Source organism: Camelina sativa, chromosome 11, assembly GCF_000633955.1.
Source record: "Camelina sativa cultivar DH55 chromosome 11, Cs, whole genome shotgun sequence".
In the NCBI taxonomy this organism is placed as follows: Eukaryota; Viridiplantae; Streptophyta; class Magnoliopsida; order Brassicales; family Brassicaceae; genus Camelina; species Camelina sativa.
Genome location: NC_025695.1, coordinates 34,048,265 through 34,074,006, shown reverse-complemented (window position 1 = coordinate 34,074,006; position 25,742 = coordinate 34,048,265). Strand labels below are relative to the sequence as shown.

The following is a 25,742-nucleotide window of genomic DNA, read 5'->3' as shown; positions in this document are numbered from 1 at the left end:
CCGAAACATGTCGTCCCAAAACCTTGACAACTATGCATCGCTTCAATAAACCCTTCATGGCGTCAACCACCTCATCTCCTATCGTGATTACCGGCTCACCATCCTCCCCAGTAGGAAACGCCACCGATAACCTCGCTCGAACAAACTCATCCGCCAAAACATCCGTCGGATTCAGCATCCCTCCACCAGTACTGCCCACAACCTTCTCCACCCATGACATAGAAAGATCCGGAGGATCACCTGGGGGCCTATCCCTGCTCCCAACATCCACCATAGTTGAATCCACGCCTCCGTCATCCAAAACCCTAGGAGCGCTTTCTGCAGCCATTTTTCCAAGTTAGAAGTTAATATCCACTATATATATTAACAGAGAAGCACTCTCACACAAAAGCTGAGGTGTCGCGCTTACAGAGCTCATGTACGCTTTTAGTAAATGCTCTTATTTATCATTATTATTTACATAAATATGCCACTGTTTTTCTCTATTAGTTTTTTAAAATAAAAGATTTAATCAACTATTAAATCCGAAAGTATTTAATTTTCATTTTCATAACCTATTTACTTATTAAAAGTAAATTACATTTCAAAAACAAAAACAAAATTATTAATTTATTTATCACTTTTATCATTTTTCTCATTGCATTTTTAAACTTAGGATTAGTTTAAATTAAATCAATTAATTTAAAAATATTGATTTATCTATTTAATGGTATAGTGATATAGATAATAATAATAATGTGAAACATAAAATATGTGGTCAAATGAAATAATTAATATTTTTTATTTTGCAGAATGATGGTGCTAGATGGTCAAATTTGTGGTTTTTTATATTAAATCAATTTTTCTTTCATTTTTTGAATATTATAATCCAATTTATCAATTTTGTTTTGCAATTTATTAATCTAGAAACATAGTTGTACCTAAGTGTATCAGTTGTACCAAAAACTAGATTCATACGTACAAAACCTAGAAACATAGTTGTACTTACACGTACTAGTTTTACCAAAAAACTAGATTTATACAAAACCGAGAAACATAGTTGTACCGAAGCATATCAGTTGTATATATCCAAATGATTTGTTTCATACATTACCTAAAATATTTTCCATTTCAATGAATTAAAAGCATCAATCTGCTATATTCACTCATGATAACAAAGTAACTTGGTTTTATCCATCTACGACTATATATGATTTATTTGGTTGTAGATTATCAATTACCTCATGACAATTATTTAAACCATAACATTTTGGAACTAAGACGAAGAAGAAGAACGATTAAAGAAGAAGAAAGAAAGAAGAGATAAATGGCTTTTAAAGAGATTTTTGAATTTTTAGGATAATTTTTGAATTTTGCTCTAATGGTTGGTTTTTGATATTTTGGTGTCTTATGAACAGGGCCTTATTTAGATAAAGGTGGTTTTGGAAGAACACTAGAACAAAGCTATTTTGTGTCTTAAATGTTGTTATATGTTTCGATTGACAATTGTTCTAGTGTTGTTTGTTACTATATGTTCTGTTTTCTGGTTTTGAGTGGCTGCTTAAGACAGTCTTATACAGTACAATATCAATTCTTTTTTTTTTATATAGAAACCAATTCTCTCTATAGAAGTTATGAAGCAATCAACAGCCATCAACACTTCAATAAACGCTTTGTAATAATAATCCACGAGCGCCAGTACGCATATAACTTACTGCAATTAAGATGAACAATATACATACACGTAACACAATTCGCTTGGTTAATGAACGATAAATATATAGTATACTCTCAATATTTTCATTTTCCATGCATAGGAAATAAATAATGCTAGATAAAGAAAAAAGATCTAAAAACCAATTATTTTAATATAAGATTTGTTAATATTTCGAAACACAACAAAAAGAAAAATATACATTGTGCATCTAGGTCCAACGAAGAGTACAATAGCATGAATAACAACTTTCACAGCGTGTATCAGCCAAACTAACACATGAACTGTTGGTCGAACCACATTCAGAACAGAATAAAGTACTAGTAGGACTAGGAGTAAGAGAAGCCTTCATTATCTCCACGGCAAGATTTGGATTACTGGCGACGAACAACTTGAACTCATCAGAGCTAGCAATTGTACTTATGTTCGTTTTAATATAGCTAAAGGCGGCATCGTTAAGGACTTTGTCATAAGGTATTTGAGCAAGCTCAAGGAGGTCAAGAGAATTCAACAAACTCAGAGAAGATATCAGATTGATTCTGCATAGGTCTCGCAGATGCAGAATCTCGTACTTATCAGCCGCAAGATAGAGTGACCGAGCATGTTGCTTCACGTTCGTGGAAAGCATATCGCCATCACTGTAAATAAACTCAACAAAAGCTTCCAACTCTTCTTGTTTCATCTCTGAGAAAGTGATTGTTTCTATCTGCTTAGTCGATCTTAAGCTCGTCTGATTCTAGCAACTTCTTAAAAACCTCAGATCTTGATGCCTATTCAAATTCCAAACATATATACATGATGCATGAGATTAACATCAATAACCACGAAAAGAAAAAGCATTTCACATAAGAGACAATCAATACACATTAGAATTTCTAGGATTGATTCTTGAATCATATGATGATATCAATAAAGAGAGAGGAATGAAAGCAGAGACGACCAGAATAAGTTTGTGGGCAGAGATAGCTGAACTCTCATCACTATTCATTGCCTTGAGCCGTACGTCAACTTGCCATTTTTCAGCCAAAACCTTTGCGAGTCCACGTGAGAAATGCTGTTGGTTGTTTGGAGTTGCCATATAAATAGTACTCCCTCCGTTTCAAAATATAATGTTTTGAGTAAAAGCATGCAGATTAAGAAATAACGACTTTAAAAAAGTTCAACTAATCATAAACAATACTGAATAAAATAAATAATAAGAAAATATAAAAGTAATCTAAAAGTTACCTGAAAAGTTGAAAACATCTTATATTATGAAACAAATAAAAACCTCTAAAACATCGTATATTATGAAAGAGAGAGAGTATATTTGTTGTTGTAAACGGATGGTGGGATATATAGAGAACACGATGAAAACGGTCAAATTGACTCTTTTTTTTATTTCCCCATCGTCTACTTCCATTTTTCAAGACTTCAGAAATCGAGAAGACAGTATAGAGATATAGTAAAATGAAATTTCATTAGTCCAAACTCTTAATTGCCTCCTCTCTTGAAAATTGTATCACGAAATCAAACTGGTGTTAAAGAAGATAAAAAGTCGATCGACTTTTTTTTCTTTAAATAAATGCATTACATGCATAAAGATGTATTTAGAGTTTTTTAACAATTATACCACATTTTAAACTCAATCTTTTTCGATGTACCACATTTGAAAACTCTTTTTTCAATATACCACACCTGCATATCAAAATGACTATTGTAGCCTCGAATTTGTTTACATTGCAGAATAATAGAAAAGTGTTTATTTGGATCGAACAATAGAAAACTTCTTGTCCATTCACTTTCTCTCTCGTTTTACCAGCAGCCGCAAAGAAAAAAAATTCAGATCTGAAGTCGAACTGCGGTGGCTTCTATAGTACCGGTTCCGGCCTCCTGTTTCTCTTCAGCTTTAGTTTTGTTTTGATTTCTTATTTTCCTTTTGATGGAGTTTTGATTGGAGTTTTGTCTCTCTGGGTTTGGTTGGGATTTAAAATCAAGAGGTATTTGCAGTGGTTGGCCTCACTATTGTGTAGTCGACACACCGTCGTCTGCTTCGGCAAAGAGGTATAGATCTGGTCTGCATATTCTTATGTTGAGGTTGTGTGATGCATCCCCTGGTGGACAAGTTTTGATAGACCAGATCCAGTAAACTGAATCTGGTGGACCTGTTCTGATGGACCTAACTTGTCCACTATACTAACTAACTTTGTCCATCATGCACATCTTCTAAAGCTGCAAGTCATCGATCATAGGATGAAACAGACGTTGTCCACGATTCAGCCAAGTTTACAATGTGGACCACATATTTGGCTGTAGATGGACCAGATCCGGTGAATCAGTTCCAGTGGACCAAATCTCTTTTTTATTTTGGTTTCATTTAGGAACAATATGCCAAAAAAAAATCTAAATTATATTTCAAACTAGTATTATACAAGCCATGAAACTTAGTATATAAGTGTAATTAAGTATAACCTTTCCACAAACAACAAAAACCAACTTGTCTAGCAAAAAAAGATCAACTTGTCTACAGACTCGAAGAAGTATGAACTTGTATACATACTAATCAATAACGACTTGTCCATAGACCCAACAAATTGGAACTTATCCATCACAATGAACATGATTTGTCTACAGCCTCAACAAATCGGAACTTGTCTATCCATAAAAAATCAAACATGATTTAATTTGGATTAAGCAGAATTACCGAATGGGCCTCGGGTTGTAACTTAAGTATATTGGGCCACCGTTTTAGATCCGTTTAACCTAAAGGCCTAATAAGGCCTTGACCCACTAAGGCTTAGACGACAGCTAACTCTAAAGACCTAAGTGACCTAACCCTATTGCGCAGGCGGCAACTATCTCTTATGTTCCCAATAGAGAACCGTTCATCGAAGCTTGCTTTTCGTTTCGTCTTCTACACGAGATGAAGCATGCTTTGTCTATCTGCAATCATTCAAGTAACCTTTTCGATTCGTATTCTCTTGGTACCTTTCCTCTATTCCGAGAACAGACACGTTATATAAACCCCTAATCCCCCATGGAAAGAACCACAAGTTTCAACCCTCCATCATCTCCTCCATTATCTCCTCCATCATCTCCTCCTTCACTACTCTCTGCAATTAAATCACAGGTTCGTCCCTAGTCTTCCTAAATCATGTAATTTTATTATGTCTTAGGTTGTTCCTAATAGCTTTTAGTTGACAATTGATAGTTGGGTTTGGTTACAGTAACGTACAGTGATGATTTGATAGTGTAATACGATCATTTGATAGCTTTTACAATTTTAGTTGACAATTTATAGTTTGTTACACTGTTACAGTAGCTTTTAGTTGATAGCTTTTAGACGAATTGATAGTGTAATACGAATTTGATAGCTTTTAGACGATCTGATAGTGTAATACGAATTTGATAGCTTTTATTTTATAGTTTGTTACATATAATATGATCTTATTTGTGTTATGATCTTTGATGATCTTATATATGTTCTTCTCTTAGTTACTGATTTGTTTCTTTTATGTGTGTGTTCAGATCGTTTCTTCATGCTTTCCATATGAAGACGATTTCGAAGAAGAGATGAATCATGAAGAAGAGCAAGACATTGACAGTACTGGACAACAAGCTGCTGCAACTACAGAAGTTCTTGAAACTCCTGATTGTGCTGGAAAGAGGAAGGACATTCCAGAATCAAGTGCAGCTAATGAAAAGCCAGCTAAAGAGCTCAAAGTCATCTTTCCAAGATCTCCTGTTTGGGACCACTTCACAAGGAATAAAGAAGATAAAAACAAGTGTAGCTGCCACTACTGCAAGAAAGAGTACTGTTGCAAGTCTAAGTCAGGGACTTCTAATTTGACAAAGCATATGGCAACCTGCAAACAGTACCAAGCCTATAAGGAAAACAAGTCTCAGCAAGTGATCAAAGGCAATGGAACAATGCAAGATGGAAAGATAAGTGAGCCAATGTTCAGAGAGGCAACAAATGAGATGCTCGTGTTAGGGGAGTTGCCACTGTCTTTTGTGGACAGTGTTGCCTGGAGACGCTTCTCCTCTCGTGCCAACCTCTACCGGCCTCATTCAAGGAGAACAGCAAGTAGAGACATAGTGCAGATGTATGTGAAGAAGAAAGCTTTGCTGAATAAATGGATTAATTCAAACAAGCAAAGGGTGTCCCTAACTACATACATATGGGTTGCTCCAAATACAGGTTTGTTTGCTCTTTCTTTCTTATTTCATTGATTGATTCTTTAATTATATTCTCATATCTGATTAATATTTGATATGTACATTATGTAAAACAGGTGCAAGCTACATGGTGATCACAGCTCACTTCATTGATGCATTTTGGCTGCTGAAAAAACTGATCATAGGCTTCAAGTATGTCTCAGATCACAAAGCATCAACAATTGCAACTACTCTTCTAGATTGTCTGGCTGAATGGGGGATTCAGAAGGTGTTTTGTGTCACTGTTGACAATGCAACAGCCAACACTTTGGCTCTGAAGAGGTTTCAAAGAGAGTTCAGCTTGGTTAGCAATGACGCATTTGTCTTGGATGGAGACTACATGCATGTCAGATGCAGTGCTCACATCATCAACTTGATTGTGAGAGATGGTTTCCAAGAGTTAGAAAAGAATGTGGAGGCTATACGTAATGGTGTATCATATGTTAGGTCCTCTCATGTTAGCAGAAATCATTTGAGCTGAGGGTTGATTCAGGGAAGCTGAAAAGAGGAAGTCTCACATTGGATGTGAAAACCAGATGGAATTCAACATATACGATGTTGACAAATGCCCTAAAGTACAGAGTTGCTTTTGACAAGATGCTTCTAGAAGATAGGTTGTACCACGACTACTTCCTGGAATCAAACAATGGGAACAAACGTGTTGGACCTCATGAATCAACTGACTGGAATGCAATTGAAAGGTAATCTACTAGACCTATCTTTATACTGACCTGTTTATTGCATTGATCCAATGTTTAGACTTATTTACACTCTCATGTTTCTGTCGTAGGTTGGTGAAGTTTCTGGTGATTTTCTACAACTCCACTTTGGTTATCTCTGCTTCCACCAACTTGAATGCGCATAAGTGTTATGGTGAGATTGTTACAATAGAGAGGAACCTCTCATTTCTGAGTAATAGCAGAGATGATGAATTGAAGAACAGGGCTGATGAAATGTTGAAGAAGTTTGTGAAGTATTGGGATGGAATGAAGAATATCAACAAGATGCTGATCCTTGCAACTGTGTTTGATCCAACAAAGAAGATGAAGTTTGCCAAGATGTGTTTTGAGAAGTTGTATGGTGACGATATTGTTGACTCCAAGGCTATGTGTGATTCAGTTTTCTATGTCCTCGACTTAATGTATAAGGAGTATGCTGCTCTTTACAGCCATACAAATGGTGCATCTTCTCAGACTACCAGGGCTAAACAACATCAATCAACTGTGATTCCTGAGAAGATGGATNAGAGTTAGAAAAGAATGTGGAGGCTATACGTAATGGTGTATCATATGTTAGGTCCTCTCATGTTAGCAGAAATCATTTGAGCTGAGGGTTGATTCAGGGAAGCTGAAAAGAGGAAGTCTCACATTGGATGTGAAAACCAGATGGAATTCAACATATACGATGTTGACAAATGCCCTAAAGTACAGAGTTGCTTTTGACAAGATGCTTCTAGAAGATAGGTTGTACCACGACTACTTCCTGGAATTAGACAATGGGAACAAACGTGTTGGACCTCATGAATCAACTGACTGGAATGCAATTGAAAGGTAATCTACTAGACCTATCTTTATACTGACCTGTTTATTGCATTGATCCAATGTTTAGACTTATTTACACTCTCATGTTTCTGTCGTAGGTTGGTGAAGTTTCTGGTGATTTTCTACAACTCCACTTTGGTTATCTCTGCTTCCACCAACTTGAATGCGCATAAGTGTTATGGTGAGATTGTTACAATAGAGAGGAACCTCTCATTTCTGAGTAATAGCAGAGATGATGAATTGAAGAACAGGGCTGATGAAATGTTGAAGAAGTTTGTGAAGTATTGGGATGGAATGAAGAATATCAACAAGATGCTGATCCTTGCAACTGTGTTTGATCCAACAAAGAAGATGAAGTTTGCCAAGATGTGTTTTGAGAAGTTGTATGGTGACGATATTGTTGACTCCAAGGCTATGTGTGATTCAGTTTTCTATGTCCTCGACTTAATGTATAAGGAGTATGCTGCTCTTTACAGCCATACAAATGGTGCATCTTCTCAGACTACCAGGGCTAAACAACATCAATCAACTGTGATTCCTGAGAAGATGGATTTGGTTGATGATTTGGGTTATGAGAGAATGGATATGGCTTATAAAGAGATGGTTGCTGACAAAGCAGATGAAGAAGTAAGGCGTGAGTTAGAGATTTATCTAACATCCTGTTGAGAATCCAAAGCTTATTAGGGGTGCAGAATTTAATGTGTTGTCTTGGTGGATAGTGAATTCTTTCAAGTATCCTGTCTTGGCTGAGATGGCTAAAGATGTACTTGCTATGCAAGTTTCATCGGTTGCATCAGAGAATGCTTTTAGCACTAGTGGTCGGATTTTAGACCCTCATAGGTCCTGTCTGACTCATTACATGATTGAGGTCCTCATGTGTACTGAGCAATGGATGAGGCAAGATATCAAGAGTGGTACTGACCCGACAGTGATCACAAGTGCTCAACTGCTCTCAGAGTTTGAAATGTTTGATCAGCTTGAGACAGGTAATCTTTAACAATTTTTGATATTCATAAATGATAATACTTTGTTTTATAATTTTGTTTCTAACTTAATTTTAAAACTGTTTTGCAGAGTTTGGTATTGGAGATGAAAATAATCCTGAGGCTTAGCTATTCTCATAAAAGAAAAGGTAATTAATCTCCTTTATTTGTTAGTGTTCAACAAGTTTTCTCTGGTTTGATATTTGTTACAATATTAATAGTAGTTCTCTGGTGTTTGATGTTTTGAAGGTATCTCTCTTTGTATTGGTCTTCTTATGTGGTGTTTTTTTGAAGGCATGGATTGCGGCAATGGTAAAGGTATATTGAAACTTTGCTGAATTATTCAAGTTAAACAATAGATGTCCTATGGTTTGTTATCAAAAGATAGAGACTCATTCAAGTGTCATTTGTTTCACAGGGACATGGAGCAGCACTGCAGCAGGGACCTTTTTGTTAGTGTGGATGCTTCTTCATTGTTCCCAATTTTCATCGGCTATTTGAACTTGTTCTATCTTTTGTTTTAAGTTGGTTGTGAGTTTATTGAACTTAATGTTATGGTATTTGGTTGTGTTATGGTGAAACTTAATGTTATGGTTTTAATTTATGGTTTAATCGGTTATTTTGGTTATTTACATGAGTATTTATAATTTTAATCGGTTATCTCAGGTTTTATTCGGTTATTTGAGTACTTTGGTTACTGAAAATAACCAAACAAATTATAACCCGGAAAAATTTCGTGTTATTTCGGATTCTGTATTGGAGTAGAAAACCACTCCGAACTCGGTCAGTTACTAATCATACCGAACCAAATTTTTTGTAAATTACCGAATGAGATATATAGGTCTTATACCGATTTACCCGAAACCCGAGTGGGTAGAACCGAAACCCGATTGGGTACTCGATTGCCCAGGACTAATTTATATTATGATTGTCTTTCATATGAACCATGCATCATGCATGATATGCATGAAAAAATGATTTTTCACTTTGAATGTGAATGGTTAAGCACTATAAATTATACGAAGATGTTTAAAATAAATATGTTGTCCAGGTCTTTCGTGTGCTTCTTCCAACGACCGAGACACAACATGCTATAGTTGTGTATACATCACCGGCTTAAACATATTAGATGCTCTTGGGCAAACTTAAAAAAGATGTCCTTTTAACCTACGTTACATGGAATCGTCAAAGGACACACGATTCTCGCTTCAAAAGCGGAAGCGGACTCGGAACCGTAAGGAAGCGGTCGGAAGCGTGATGGAATCGCAATTCCAAAAAACCTAATTTTGGAAGCGCAACGGAAGCAGTCGCTTCCAGTTTAGAAGCGATATTTCGCAAATCCGAACCGTAAAGTTCTTTCAAAACTCGAAACGCAAAAAACTCTTAAAAATTAATTCATACTGATTAAGAAACGAAATTGAGGAAGCAAAGAGGATGGAAAGTGTAGAAACTAGATATAGGCTGAACAGCTTCTATGGCGGATGGATCTGCCGACTTTGTTATGAAAGGGGCGGTGAAGATGATGATTTTGTCCTCCTCCACTTTTCTTCCTCGTAAAAGTTATTGGGCTTGTGGGCTTCACTAAAGTAAATAAATAGACTTCAAATATTTTAAGTATTTTTTCTCATAATCTATCATAGTTAGCTTCTAATTTTGTTTTATTAACTTAACAAAACTTGTTAAAATCTGTGATGACCTACTTTATAGGAAGCACTCAGAATTAATTTTTACATGAACATAAATATACATGTATATATATATATACGCTTCCAACATGTACCCGCTTCCTATTTTTTAAAAAAATTTCGCTTCCTCACTTCCAAACGCTTCCACTTCCGTGTACCCGCTTCCGATTCCATGCAGCTTAGCCTTTAACACATCTTAAAATTTAAAGATTTTTTTTTGAACTTATAATTTTTTGTTTTTTGTGCTCTTTTAGCTTACAAAACGGCTGTCCTATTAAAGTTTGAGGGCTTTTTCACAATTCACCCATCAGCTTTTAAATAATAATAATAGGCTTTACGGCCCAAATACTTCAAGCCCAATAAGAAAAATAGAGAAGATCTTTTCTTCTTCACTGAGACGGCGAGAGGAAGCAAACACGGAGGAGAAAACCGACGATTAGTCGCCGGAGAGAAGGAAGCAATGTTTGGGCTGTCTTACGGAGAGATTTTACTGATCATCGGCACCACAGCTGCTGTTGTTGGTTAGTTCTCTTCAATTAGCTTCGATCTTTTGTGTTCCTCCTTCCAAATCAAATGTCTCAACTCAGTGAGTTTCGACTTTTTTCTGTAGGTCCCAAGGATCTTCCGATTATAGCTAGAGCAGGAGGAAGATTATTCGGAAGAGCCATTGGTTACATCAATATGGCTCGTGGTCACTTGGACGGTGTCATGAAACAACCTCAGATGCAAGAGGTTCCTCTTTCTCTCTGTTCTTGAATTTTTTCAGTTCAGCATTTGTTTCGATCTCAAGATCATTGTTTTGCTACATTAATCTTGGACCAAAATGGAGTTGTATTGTGAATTTGAATATTTGATAGCTAAGTTAGTTTCAAAATGTTAAAGGAAACTGTTGTGATGTAAACATTAGTCTTTCTCAAACTTTGGTTTAGATATCGAAAGAAGTTCAAGATTTGCGAGCACAAGTAGACGCTATTAGCCATGGAGCTAGATTTTCTCTATTTGATTCTAGTCCTTTGACTCGTAGAGTGGACAACCAAGCTCCACAATCTAGTCCAAGCACCAATGGTATATATATATAAACCACTCACTTGGTCATTACTTTTTTTTTCCTGCTTGTTGATTGTTCCTTAATTTTTGGTTCTGTTCTATTGTAGGGAATGTTACATCGGTTCATGTTGAGGAAAAACAGAAGCCTGCAGATCATTATACAAAGGTTTTCTTTTTTCCTTCTTGATCCATTTGTTTTTTTTTTGTATAATTGTTCTGTTTTTTCACACACTCTACTCTTTTCTTTATCATTAAAGGCTCAAGAATTTAGTGGCTCTTCAGTTAACCTGCACGCTCAAGCAACATCATTTGCACGATTATCTGAGACGGTCAGTGGCAAGACGCACGATCTAAGCAGTGATTCACCTGTTCTTCCTGTATCAGCTGAGATGGCAAAGTTGCTTCCTCAACGCAAAGGTAGAACGGATTTTTTAAGTGAAACGTTTGATTTTTACATACAAGTTTGCGCAAGTTCTGGATCTTTTTCTTGAAACCGAAGTTGCTCCTGCTACCATTTGGCGCCTTTATCCTAAAATGTTTTGGTTACAGAGAGTGCAAGAGGATCTGATTTGATGCTGGAGGCGGTTCTTGAAGCGGAAGTAGCACACAAGGCTAAAAGCTTTTTTGCAGAAGCCGAAAAAGAAACTCCGGCTTTAAAAGGTGAGGCTAAACAACCTCATTCGTCTAGAACACGAACTTAAACTAAAATATCTCATAAATAAAACCGACCCCTGTCTGTAACGTTGGAACTGTTGCAGGGAAATTTTTCACTGATGGGAAAGGGGAAAGTTGAACTCCGGTACCGGTACGTAGCTTCAGTAGAGTGGCCCTTTTGTTAAATGGGCCGAGAGCCTGGTCTCGGTCTGCTGCGGCAACAAGTGATCAACTTGGTCAATCTTGTAATTAATCCTGCAGATTTATAGGTTTTAGGTAAATTTTAATTCTTCTAATTAAACCACTACAGTCTTTTAACTCTACTAAAGTACTAATTGATCTCAAGTACATTCGATTTTTATTGTCTAACCATCTTTATCATGGGTTCTAATGGGTTTTCTGGCAGATTTATCCTGAATTAGCAAGTCTCATCGAGTGTTAATTATCCCAAAAACACTAAAAGTTGGCATGTACAGTATAACCGTGTATCAAACATTTGTAATATACATAGGGTTACAGTTTTTTATATTTTCTAAATCCAAACAATCATGATGAGTCCTTTATAGATAGTGAGATAAATTCTCAGATGCACAGAGTTTTTTTTTTCTTTTTTTTTTTTTATCGTCTGAATTTATTATTGATTGCAAATTATGAGAATTATTACATATGATTCTATCATGGACAATTTCTTCCGACCCTATTAGATTCAATACATACACTTTTGATGGACACCTCCTTCTCTATGCTTATCTTCAGTTGTATATTCTATGGCAAACGGCGATAATTGCGCATCAAGATTGTCTGTAAATTTGCCTTCATTAATCTGCACAATTAATAAATCACATTATCCAGGACTCAAACCCAATACATCCTAGTGTAGAAGCATTAATGAACCACCCGCTAACCACTGGGCCAAGGGGCTTCCACCAGATGCAAAAGTTCTAAATATGTTTTACATGCGGACACAGAAAAAACTTATAAATATCTTATGGTTAGTAACCACTATTGTATTTGTTAAACCTAATGACATTAAGCTAATTTCTAGTGTTATATATATAACTATGAGCCTTCCCATGTAATTATCCTGACCATGTTGCTCTCGTTCTTAAGCGTTTGAATGGGTCCTTCTGTACACATCCTTGTTTCAACAAAAATGTAAGTCATTGTTAGGAGTGGGCTTATACGCCTCAAAAGGCTTGTCCACAATCAACTTCTAGGCCCAGTACAAAGGAAGGGTATTTTGGTCTTTTTGCAATCTGACATTTCCTAATAAATACAGGGTACAACATTCAAAAAAGAGGAGAAAAAGGAGGAGGAGAAAGGAAGAGAGACCTAACTCTCTCAGTTCGTTACCTAGTCATTCGCAATACGGGTCGTCCATCTTGTCACCTACTTCCACAGGTAGTCCAGATTATCGCCTACTTCCATAGATCGTCTAGGTTATCGCCTACCTCCACAGGTTGTCCAGATTGTCGCCGGACTACCTAGCATCTCACCCATATCACTTAGTTTCTGATAATGGTCTAGCGCCCACCGAATGAAATATAAACTACGAATGGCTTGATCCTTTTTTACTGAAACTGTTGTATTCACTAATGGGGAAAGTATTTATTCTACAGCCAAGTGAGAGCTTCTCGCCGACGCACCCTTGGCTACCCCCGGGAATGCTCTCTACGTTCTAGAAAAGAGCAATGAAGGTTACTCTCCAACGGCGTTACATGCGATTCTGAACCGCCTTCACCCGCTCGAAACACTTAGTCAACGTGCAGCTTATGGCTCGGAAGGTTCGGTCTTGAGGGTCCACGACTCCAAAAAACTACGTCAAGGCCGTGAACGGAGTTCTCAGGCAGCACACGAAACTCATAGTTAGGAAGGCCAGGATACACAGGAGGAGTATTTGGCCAGTACTTACGTCAGCAAAATGTGGATTGGATAGGAGCTTGATGACTGCTGAGGAGATCATGACACATGTCTAGTGAAAGGAAAAAATAAAATAAATAACCTTGCCATAAGTGGAATCTCACTTCTAATTATGCGTTTGTTTACATTAATTGTGGTAAGCCGTAAGCCAAAGGATTTTGTGCATTACAAAACTTGTTTTTTCAGCTTAATTCTTTAACTTATAAATGTAAGTCAATCTCGTAAAGTCACCCACAAATATAAGCGGTAAGCCAAAAGTCACCCACAAATATATTCTTTTGCATGCATATATATAAACCGTATTTTTATAAAACTTTAACCCATATTAAAGAAATGCTGAATTTATGGAATCCACAAATTAAGGCATTGAGTTTCCAAAGTTAGTGTAGTGACCTCGAGGTGTAGGTTGTATCCACATTGAATTTCCAAAGTGACTGAACTCGCGGGATAGGTGTGATCAAATCAAGGTAGTATGAGCATGATGGGCAAATCAACTTTCTAATTTGTCTCTTTGGAAGGTTGAGAAGCTGGTGACAAATTTCACATCGTCGTCGAATATTAAAACTATATTTGTTGGTGTTTGATTTTCGTTGCTCCAAATAATCAAATACAATATCAAATAAAAACCGATTGCACAAATTTTGTTTTGTTCATACCATGCTATTAAAGTGATGAATAGTAGTTTTCCATCATTATAGAATATACTTCTTATGTATCATTTCAAACGATATTTAAGGTTTTCTACATATAAATTAAGAAAAAGTGAAAAACACATATTTTTTTGTGTAATTTACCCTTTTTACATACAAATATCATCAAACAAAATGAATTCAATCAATTAGAAAGGATATGTCAAAATATAATTGGTCCAAACAAAATCACTTAGGATGAAGATTTTTTATTTTCAAAACATCATTTAAAGGGATACGGATAAGTATTAATATATTAATAAATTTTTACATTATCTAAGTAAAAAAGATACATGTTTAATGAAATTAAATTTTAATAATACAACATGTAAATCAAATATCTAAAACTATATGTCATGTATATAAGCTAAATTTCAGTAAGCTACATATATGTCATCTATAAGGTATAAACAGATTATTTTTCTAAACAACATGTAAATTAAATCTCTAACACTAATCAGTATGGTTAGTGGTGTACATACTAGATGGTTTTGAGAAAGAAAAAAAACAGAAAAACGTAATTTGATATTTAATCAGGCTTCTGAACAATTAATCAGGCTGATTTCTAAGGCCTATGTAATTTGATATATTTTTTTATTGGAAGGTGTTTTTGTTAGAGAAAAAAACAAAAAAAAACTTGAAGAATTTCGTATTTTCATTAATAGTCATAATGGAACAACAATTGAACACTCGTTTAACTAAAAACGTAAAGATATTTTGGGTTGAAAAGGCGAAAATGACACACGACCTATATAATATATATTATTAGATGAGGATTTTTCTGAATAGAAAATTTTATAAATTAAATTAAATTTAACAAAAATATTTTAAAATCTGTTGTACGTTATTTATAAATTGTATTTTTTGTTATAATACACTGATTTATGTTCATTTCCAAATCTTTTATGTATGTTAATATTAAAAGTATATTTTTTTACACCTAAATATATTTTATGTTACAAATATATTTTTTATCACCAACTATTTTACTTTCACTTCTGCATCGTTTTTAATTACTAAAATTGTTGGTTCAGAAAATTTTTTGAATAAAAAAATATATTACATAATATACTAATCAACTATATTAGGACCCGCGGTACACCGCAGGATAAATTACTTATGACTAAAACATTTAAATTATAAATTGTATTTGTTGGTTAAATATGTTATAATTATATAATAATTGTTAACTTTATGGTTTAAAGTTTAAACCATATAATACCTCCGTATAATTTGTTTTTTACATCAGATTTATTTAATCAATTTAATTAGATATGTCTATTCTCTGATACCGATAGTGTTAACAAAATAATGAAATGATGTTTTACCTATGTAACACCAAATTAATGATATTTTAAATTTATATAAATATCAACAAACCCGTTCCGCTATATAACTCCGTCCCGAGATATTTTAACTCGCACTATATCATCTTAATTATTAATATTTATTGTTTTTTATTATAAATATGAGCTTGAGTTGATATGTTATTTATTAAGATTGTAACCATTTACATTTTATAAGATTGACGCTTCTTATAAAGTTTAAATATTTATAATACTTAGAATTCTTGAAAAGGTTGAGTATTTCTCATATTTGAAGTTTCATAAATGTTTCAATATATTATTAATATTTTAAAAGTCTTCTAACTCTTTTAAAAGTTGAAATATTTATAATATTTAAACTTTATAAATTTGAAACTTCATAAACGTTTAAATATGATTAATATTTTTAACATAAATATAAGTATTTATAATATTTCTACTTTCTATAAAATATAAAGAGATAACCTTGTGTCCAACCTTCTCCACCATAGAGAGAACCTCGACTCTGCCCTCCTCCTGTGTGGAGAGAACATGTTCACGTCTTTTTGCTATCTCAAAATGGCTTGCTCCGACAACCAATGAAAGTAAAAACATTTTTCTAAAGTCACAAAATCTTTTGATAGTAACTAATGTTAAATTTTCTAATTTATTCAAGGAAGTATCTTTGACACACCATGATGTAGCCTTTGTCTCTGTAATGCCTCAACCACCACCTTGCTTAGTGAGCCAATGTCCACTCTCAATCCATGGGCCCACCTTTCTAAGTGGGCCCTACATCTATTCATGTCCTATGGACCCACCCATATTCGATGGCCAGTTTGTTACGTATGGAGGATTTAAAAACTTGTTTACCGACCGTACAAATCAACAAATGATATTTTCCTGTGTTTTTTCCTCACTCGCATAGTTCCAACAATCACTTCCAGGAAGATCACTCATCATGAAGTTCTCTCAGGATCCTTGACCGGAAAAATAAGTGCATTTTTGTGACATATGTGACCAAATCAATTCTTTTATAACTTTTCGCAAACCAGGATGTCAGAGTCTTTGAGCTCCTATGGATCTATCAATAACAATTTATGTTTTTATCATCTATCTATCTATGTTTGTTGTAAGCTTGTGTTTGATTAGGTGGTTATATGGGATTGGTTTTTATATGTTAGGTTGTTGGTTATGATTTATGTTTCCGCTGTGCATGTTGTTGTTTTGGTATTTAATTTGTTGGTTTAGGTGGTTATCTGGGATTGGTTTATAATGGTTATTAAAAAAAACGGGTTCTTAAAACACACACTCGGCCTGATGGATCATTTGTGGATCAAAAAGCCAAACAAGCCAAACAAGTTGCTGAGACGTATGAGAAGACCATTGAGGAGAGACAAACTGAAACGGAGGCTGATGGTCCAGATGGTTTAGAGAATTCCTCTGAACATTTAACTCATCTTACTCTCTCCATTGATGAAAGAAATGAAATCTTCCTTCAGCTAATTCGTTTCTGTCTTTTTCTTTAATTTGGAGAAAATGATGATTGTCTTGTCTGCTGAGCATAAATATTTTAATGAACAATGATGATTATGTGTGTGATTTTTCTTTGTGAATTTTGGTTTCTTAATCTGAATTGTTTTTGCGCTTAACAGTGTTGGTTTTCTTTAAAATTGTTTAATGAGCTATGCTTAGGAACCTATGATACTTGATGTTGATTCTGTGATTCAAATTGTGTTGTCGTTGGATCAATTGTTTCTGAATTTTGTTCTCTAGTTTCATTTTGTCTGTCATCTTGATTACTGAATGTTTATATTCTGTTTTAGTATACTCAAACAGATGACAAAGGCAACCCATTTGGCCTTCGATCACTTGTGAGACACTAAAGAAAGGAAAAAGTGAAGAGAGTTATGCGAGCTCTTCTACATCAACTCTTCTGGAGCTTCAAGATCAACTTCGGCGCAAGATATCTTAACACGAGTCTGAGAATGCACGACGTGATGAGGAACATCGACAGTCTCAAGCTGAGATGAAGAAGCTTCTCGTCTTCATGAAAAAAAAAATTCTTGACTTCTCAGATTTTATGACTTCTGCTCATGAATCATCCACACCTGCAACTACCCAACCAGCTAGCACGCCTGCTGCACAAGCCATTGAAGGAGGCACCACACCAGCCTCTAGTCCAGCAAGCAATTCCCCTTTGTCTAATACTTCTTCCAACTAATGAACTTCCTTTTCTTTTTTCTTAAAAACCTTTGCTTTTGAACAATGCTTTTTTTTTCTTGTAAACCTTTGTTGGCTTTTTGTTTAGGATGATCTTTTGGTTTAATATTAAGTTTGCTTGATTAGTACTTTTAATTGTGATTCCTTTTGATTAAAATCCAAAATTATTCAGATTTAGGATTGCTAAAATGTGACTAAATTCTGAGCAAACCGATTCCAAAATGTGACTAATTTGTGACCAAGCCAATTCAAAAATGTGACCACTTTGTGACTACACTAAAACAAACTTTGCAACCCTTTTGGGACTAAATTGTGTTATTCAACCCTAGCACAAAACACGTTTGCCACTATCTTTTTAGTCTCTAATAAGTCGCTAAACCATGACTCTTCTATTAGTCCCAAAACTGTCGTATGTAGGACTGCTATTTATAGTCACAATAGGTCCCTAAGTAGACTTCGTTGCGTTTTAGTCGGAAATATGCAACTTCCATTACTAGTCACATAATCTCCGCTAATATACGCCTATAGTTAGGAGTTTGGAATACGTCGCAAATTAACAAATTTGTTGCAACTATAATATTTTACAACCGTTTTTTTGCGACCAACATAAGTCGTCACTAAGTAGTCGCAAAAACAGAGTCGCAAATGGGGTGTTTTCTTGTAGAGTAATTAAAATTTCTGAATTTTTCAAACATTCGTTTGTTATTATTTTTTTAATCATAATTAAAAATATAAATTATTAACAAAAGAAAGATAATTAAAACTAACTAAACAGATTTATTAGATTAAAAAACCATGAAAAACAATATTATTAGATTAGATTCATTTTATTATCAAGAGCATCTTATTATATAAAGTTTGATGTCAAAGTTACTTATTAACAAGATTGTGACACGTGTCAATTGTATCATTCAGATGTTGACGCATGTCAATTCTAAATTTATTAAAAAATTAAAATATAAAAATGTTAAAATTTAAAATTTACCATAAAGAGGTTTTATATAAAAGTAAAATAGAGAAAAGAAAACCTAATTTTATTTAAAATCTTTAAATAAAAACCTTTGTAAACTTCCAAATGTAAAACAAAAGTGTTGTTTTTAACAGTTTTAAAAATATTAAAAGACAATTACAAGAAAATTATAAAATTTAAACAGCTTTAAAATTTAGAAAAGATCATTATAAGGAAATTATATATATATATATATATATATATATATATCATAAAATTTGAAATTATAATATTATTTACTTATTTTAATTTTAAGTTGCTAATTTTACAAGAAAAAGTGTTACTTTTTATATAAGATAAAAAAAATGATTCAATGATGACAAAAAAATGATTGTGAAAATTATACAATTATTATTGTTTCTATAAAAATGTAAATACTCACTTTTACATAAAGTAAAAGATTGTTGAAGTAAATAAATAAAAATAGATCGTCTCATATTATTTTCACCAATCAAATAAATTATTCAAAAGGATTGCTATTGTTATATATAAGATAGGAGTATATAAGATTAACGTATGCGTTTTTGTAACTATAAAAATATTAAAGTGAAGAGACATATAATAGGTTCTTTAATGTGTTTATAAAGACAATTTGTTGGTAGTAGTAAAGACTAAAGATTATATTTTAACAGTAAATATATATATTTGTGTGTACAAATACACTTTTAGTGGTAATGTAGATAACAGATTTGTTGTAGATGGATATACATTAGCAAAAAAAAAACAAGTATTTTCTATAACTAAAAATTTATCTCTTTACTTTTATACCTTGTTTTTACTTACAAAAATAATTCAATATATATTATTTGTTAAATTTAATTTAATTTTAATAACTTTGAACTCATCTACAACTATTTTCTTTAACTAAAAAGTATATCTATTTACTTTTTTTTTCAACCAAACAATAAATTAAAAGGAAATACTTTGGTTAGTTGCCGAAGGGAAGGGGTTTACAAAATAAACTTCAGAGATAAGAGAACACGAAGCACGGATAAGACATTCTACCTTTGTATTTGACGCACGCGGGATCCAAGAGATAGAGAATAGTGGGAAGGATTCCAGCGAGTTAAACTCATCTAGCAGGTTGGAGAAGGACGACCAATCTTCAGGGTCTGCACCATAATGAGTAACTCAGAACAATCAGTCTCGAAATATTGACAAGCAATCCCTGCAGCATGTATCCGCTCCATGGCCCACAACAACACTGCTAACTCCGAATGTAAGGGGAGGGGTTCCATTTTAGACACTTAGCCTCCAACAACAAGGTTCGCTCCTCACCAACGCAACACCACCATCCCAATCCTGAATGCACATTGATTGCTTTCCAAGAACCATTAATATGACAGCGAGGTGAAGAAACCTATACATCCGATGACGGAGATGGAACTGACATGACCGCCGTAAAAGTGAGCGCCTCTTCCCAGGCTAACTTATCGCCCAAAGCCTGAGAAATTATATCATTCGCATTGATCTCTTAACCTTAAAAAAAATTATTTATAGCCTTCCAGATTACCCATAAAATCCAAGGTAACTGAAGAAGTTGATCAGGATCACCCTGTTGAGAGTATGCATGACCACAATTACGGTTATCACAGTTACGGTTTATTAACCACCAGTTAATAGCTGTAACAACCCATCCCGTGGATCCCACTAGCCACCGCTAGCTGCCCCAACGGACTACCCGTGGACCCTGCTAGCCCCCCGCTAGCCGTCCCAACGGACCCCAAGCTGGCCCTGCAGGGCATCGATCCTAACCCATCACTATGGATATCCAAATCCACCAGTAGGTTATTGGTGCGTCAGGCGTTTCTCGAACCCTGGTCTCCACCCTTTAACAATCTTCCCACAGGACAAGCTGTCACCAAAATCAAATATTACATTTATATACAATATCATCCAATATATAAAGTAAATTTTAATGTTTATTTATCGAAGTATTTATTTTTTTTGAAAATCATTTATGCGGACTCACGTACCAATGTATAACAAAACTTAAAGTAACCACAATTTGTTAAGCATATAACAATAATAACAATATATAATTAAGCATTCCATACTACTTAATTAAACCAACTGAACCACAACTTATCAATAAGCCACCAACAACCAATATGCACAGCGGAAACATATCAACAACACAAACCAACATATCATCAATGCAATAACGTCCCTAACCATTCTATCGAACAACCTATCATAACTCTATCCAAGGTTCCAACATCGATAACATAACCATAACATAATAACCGAGACCCTAGATAATTCTCCTCCTCATCGCCATGATTCCACGTCACATACCTGCACACCACAAACAACAATTAAGATGCGTAAGTATTATCATAAATACTTAGTGAGGCAATCCTCCCATCTACTAGGTTGTACACATAAGCAACTAAGATTCCAATGTTTAGCAACACAAACAACACAACAAACCAGGAAAACAAGTGTCAGATAGGGTTGGTGTCGACCGACACTGCCCTTAATGTCGATCGACACTGACTCTACAGACGCGATCTGCTCTAAACCAAATATTGAATCTCCGTTTCTAACCATCTCCAATCTGTCCCAAACTCACCCAAAAGTTTCAGGAACCGATAGAAACCATAACACAACCAACCCAAGCAAGAAAACACCACAAAACCAAATAGAACAAGCAAAACAAAAGATATCTTAGGCTTTGATCAGACATGGTCATGCACTCACCTCTTTTGCAGAACGTTCTGGTCCAACAACGACAAATCCAACCCTAAGAAGGATTCTCCTTTGTTCCTAGCATAAGATCTTCACTCCACTGCAATAGATCTCCCAAAACCAGCCAAAAATCTCCAAATCTCCCAAGAATACTCTCTCTTCTCTCTTCTCTCTCTAAAACGGCAAAAAGTGACTTCCCCAAAACCCTCAAGTCGACTTCTCACTTATATACCCCGGTTTGGGTTTCCACTTAAACCAAACCAGTCCAATTCGACGATTTAAGACGAACTGGTCGAATCAGAAATAATTGGTGTCGAACGACACTACCCTTGGTGTCGATCGACATCCATCCCCAAAATCCACAATATGGTGCACGGATGTTATAACGATGCTCAGGGAAGATCTCGCTGAAACCGGAGAAGATACAAACTTGAAGCCGTTATGAAACTTTCGAAACTATCCGCCGGAGAAAAACTGGGAAAGACTCATAATCAACTAGACATGAAAGAAACAGACAAATGACGATCCTCTCACGAATCCGACGAGAAGCGCCAGTGGTCGGAGAGGTTAGATCGAGATAAAAGTTTGATGGTGGCTAGGGCGAACTTCTGATCTTGAGAGAGAGAGATTTTTTTTTTTTTTTTTAAAGCTTAATTGACATATCTCTATTATGTGGATATCTATGTTATATCATTTGTCGATTAAATTTTACATTCATTAAAAAAAGAGTAAAAAGATATTGGAAGTTTCATGCATCTTATTTTCCCACTCTAGAAAGAATAGGAGTAAGTGGGGCGGATGTCGTAGGACCACAAGCCCCCCTGATCGTTTTGGAGTGATACTAAACTGCCACTCCAAGCCTTGGAAATTCCCAAAATGTTGGAGTTCATTGTTTTTGACAGACTAGCAACGTACAACATAATCCTATAAACTATTTTGATTTATCAATGAAGACAATCTCATCCACGTACCACTAGTGGGTTAAGTTCCTGAGCCGGAGTACTTATAAGATTAGATCAAGAAGTCTCATGGTTATGCTATCAAAGCAGATATAGAATAAAGGTTCAATAGCAATTAATTAGCCTTGTAAAGGCGGAAGGTATTTGTTGATGTATGAAATCGACAATATAAATAATACGGAACTTATTAGGGATAAATCGGAGCTGTTTCTTTTATTAACGTAGAATTGAAGCAAGAGTTTACGGAAAATGACAATAGAATGCTAAGCGCAGTAAATACGATTTACTAATTGCTTTTTTCTCTCTAATTGCCCAAAAAACGTGGATCTTTTACTCTGACAATAACATCTGGTATTTATAGTGGACCATCGACCTAGGTTTTCTTCTGTCTTTTCCGCAAATGACGATTTTGCCCCTACGGCCAGATAGGCCAAATCCATGACTTCAGGCCCTGAACTTCTTAAGAATCTTCTATTTGGGGCCCACTATTTAAGTTCCCGAGTAGCCAGATGGTCAATCGACGACTCGATGTCATAAGTAAAATAGGGATCGATGCCCGAAGTGAAAGTGCGAATACGAGATACATTTAAATATGGTTAATTCTTCAATATTCGAATAATTAAAGATATTACAAATTCTTTTGAAGATATTCGTAGTTGTTATGTTAGGTACTAAATTTGGGGAATGCTACATTTAAATTGATCTCTTTAGACTGTTACCTTGACTCATTTGCTCTATATTTATACGTTTTAAATATGGTTAGTTTGTTTATATCGCATTATACGCTAGTAATTATGGAGATTTAGGCTTGTACTGGTAACTATTAGAGGAACACAAGAAAAATAAATAATAAAAAAAACAACGCGGAACGGAATAAAAAATTTTAGAGGAATCAAAGGAAAAGATGCAGAGAATCAACAAAATTATAACTGATGACCAAACAATAACAATATTTTAAAAAATATATTAAATATTAAATAAATCAATCAATAAAAATACTAATACTACTTTTAATGTATATAAAATATATTTTACATTTGATTTAAAAATTTTGTGAATTAAATTTTAGATACATCATATTAAATACTGATAGTTAAAATTAACCTACAATAAAATTTTACGAATAATTTAAAATATTCTTTAGTTTTTATTTACGATATAAACATCTTTTAAATTTATTTTACTATTCATACAATTTCCAAATAAAGCCTTCAGGTTAATTTAACAAGAAATTTTGAATCAAAAATATTTTTCCGCCAATATACTGTGAAAATATGAATATTATTGTATTGTAAGATTGAAATATTATTAATAAACATAATTTTTTATTTATTTTAAAAGAAAAAAACGAATTTTAATATTTGCTCTTTTTTTTGTTCCATTTGTTCCTCATCAATTTTGGGAAGGAACATTTTTGTTCTATTATTTCTCATAAAATGAAGAATGTAGAAGAATTACGAGAAAATAATATTCCTTATAAATGGTAAAAAATTTGAGAAAGGAATCATTTTCCTTCTCATTTTTATCCTAAATTATGGTTATCAATCAAGCCTTACTACTGCCTTAGTATAACCAAACGGTCCAAACCAGGTCACTACAAAATCCGCGCGTTTTGTAACTGAAAATTACAAAAATAACTTTTTTGCTGTCATTTTCTAATCTGTTTTCAGAGATGTCTCCTGTGATAATCTCGAACGAAAATCTTGATTAATTAAAAATGTTTCTCTTCTAATAGTATAGATCATATGTACACCTTTTCAAATTGATATAGATTGAAATAAATTTATTTATGCAATCACGGACCGGAGAGAATGCTATCAACCAATTTGTTGTTAGATACATCTCATTTTCAGTATTGAATTTGTAGCTAAGTAAGAGTCATGAACACCATGCAACGAAACCAACGTTTCGCATTCCAAATCGAACCCAAAGTCTTGTCGTCTACCATGTAACAATAAATACCACACACTACATTTAAAATTCTCCTTTTTGAGGCAAATGAACCAACAATCTCCAAAATGTTCACTTCCCACATGTCGTAATCCATAATCATATTCATACCCAAGAAGGACAATACTTGGTTTATTCTACAGAAAAAAAAACTTGAAATAGAGGCTCTAAAACTTATACAAATGCACATGCACCAGAGGCATATGAGAAAATAGTCTTGACTATAGGTTTTCAAATTTGGTCCTCCAAAGAGACTAGTTTGGTTTACTTTGGTTCACTAAAGCATGACAAGTGCAAAAAACTGCCTTGCTGTAACATGAAAACAAAGACAGATAGATATCAGAACCTAAAATCTATTAGACCCCATAGATGATGAACTGGCTTTAGACAAAACCTTTTGGTGATAAGATTTCTTGTCAGTTTGTTTCTGGAATTCATATATTTGAAGATCGTTAGAAGTTTCATAGAGACAGAGAGACAAATTAAGTTGGGATGTTTAAGTATACAAAGTATCCATGTGATGTGGTTGTTTCATTAACAAGAGAACAACCACCAAAACTTTAAACCAAAGTTCAAAACTTTGGTATTCAAAGATAAACTCTTCAAAATCTTATCTTCAAACGCACAAAAACTATAAATGTGTATTGACATTAGATAGCTAGATTCTCAACTCAGTTGACTACGATGGTCTAATTTTGATAAAACAAGAACCACAAAAAGATGAAAGGGTAAGTTCTTGGCTTTAAGAGAGAGAGGGCTAAAGAGGTGACATATGCATATGGCAGACCACATGTAATGCTAACCCTACAAAACTCAATGCTTGAATAAAAAATAAAACAAAAAAAAGGTTATAATATTCTGCACATGAGTGTACCATACTCAACCCCACTTCCTTGAAATAGGGTTACAGTGAAATGAATCTGGACAGTCCATTAATTAAGATCAACGAAAGTATCTTTTTGTATGGGAGATGAAAGTGTCCCACAAATGTCCCCAAAATGATGGGACACACTTTGCCTCAAAGTTGCCGCTACTGTTTACTACCCGACAGCTTTAGCTTTTGCCTTTGTCCTTAAATCAAGTTAATCCCTTTTTTCTAAATTACCACACACAAAAAAGTGACTTTCAGTTCCTATAAAACACTCTTCTTCACAAAGCCTCTTATCTCATCAAGTCTATCTCTCTCTAGACAACCAC

General features: G+C 34.4%; 1 protein-coding gene and 1 pseudogene across 2 annotated transcripts; one reads left to right on the top strand and one right to left on the bottom strand.

The window, feature by feature from the left end:
* Window positions 1,905-2,771, bottom strand: LOC104728624 (annotated as a pseudogene).
* Window positions 10,490-12,328, top strand: LOC104725090 (sec-independent protein translocase protein TatB-like). Of its 2 annotated transcripts, XR_757835.2 has the most exons (8): window positions 10,490-10,620; window positions 10,710-10,831; window positions 11,029-11,164; window positions 11,254-11,312; window positions 11,404-11,563; window positions 11,696-11,806; window positions 11,905-12,076; window positions 12,207-12,328. XR_757835.2 is itself a non-coding variant. In XM_010443695.2 (7 exons), exons 1-7 carry the CDS (start codon window positions 10,560-10,562, stop codon window positions 11,937-11,939), a joined length of 684 nt encoding a protein of 227 aa, XP_010441997.1. In that variant the 5' UTR covers window positions 10,490-10,559; the 3' UTR covers window positions 11,940-12,328. The 2 variants fall into 2 exon arrangements, 1 of the variants encoding a protein (XP_010441997.1); XM_010443695.2 differs by having other exon boundaries at window positions 11,905-12,328.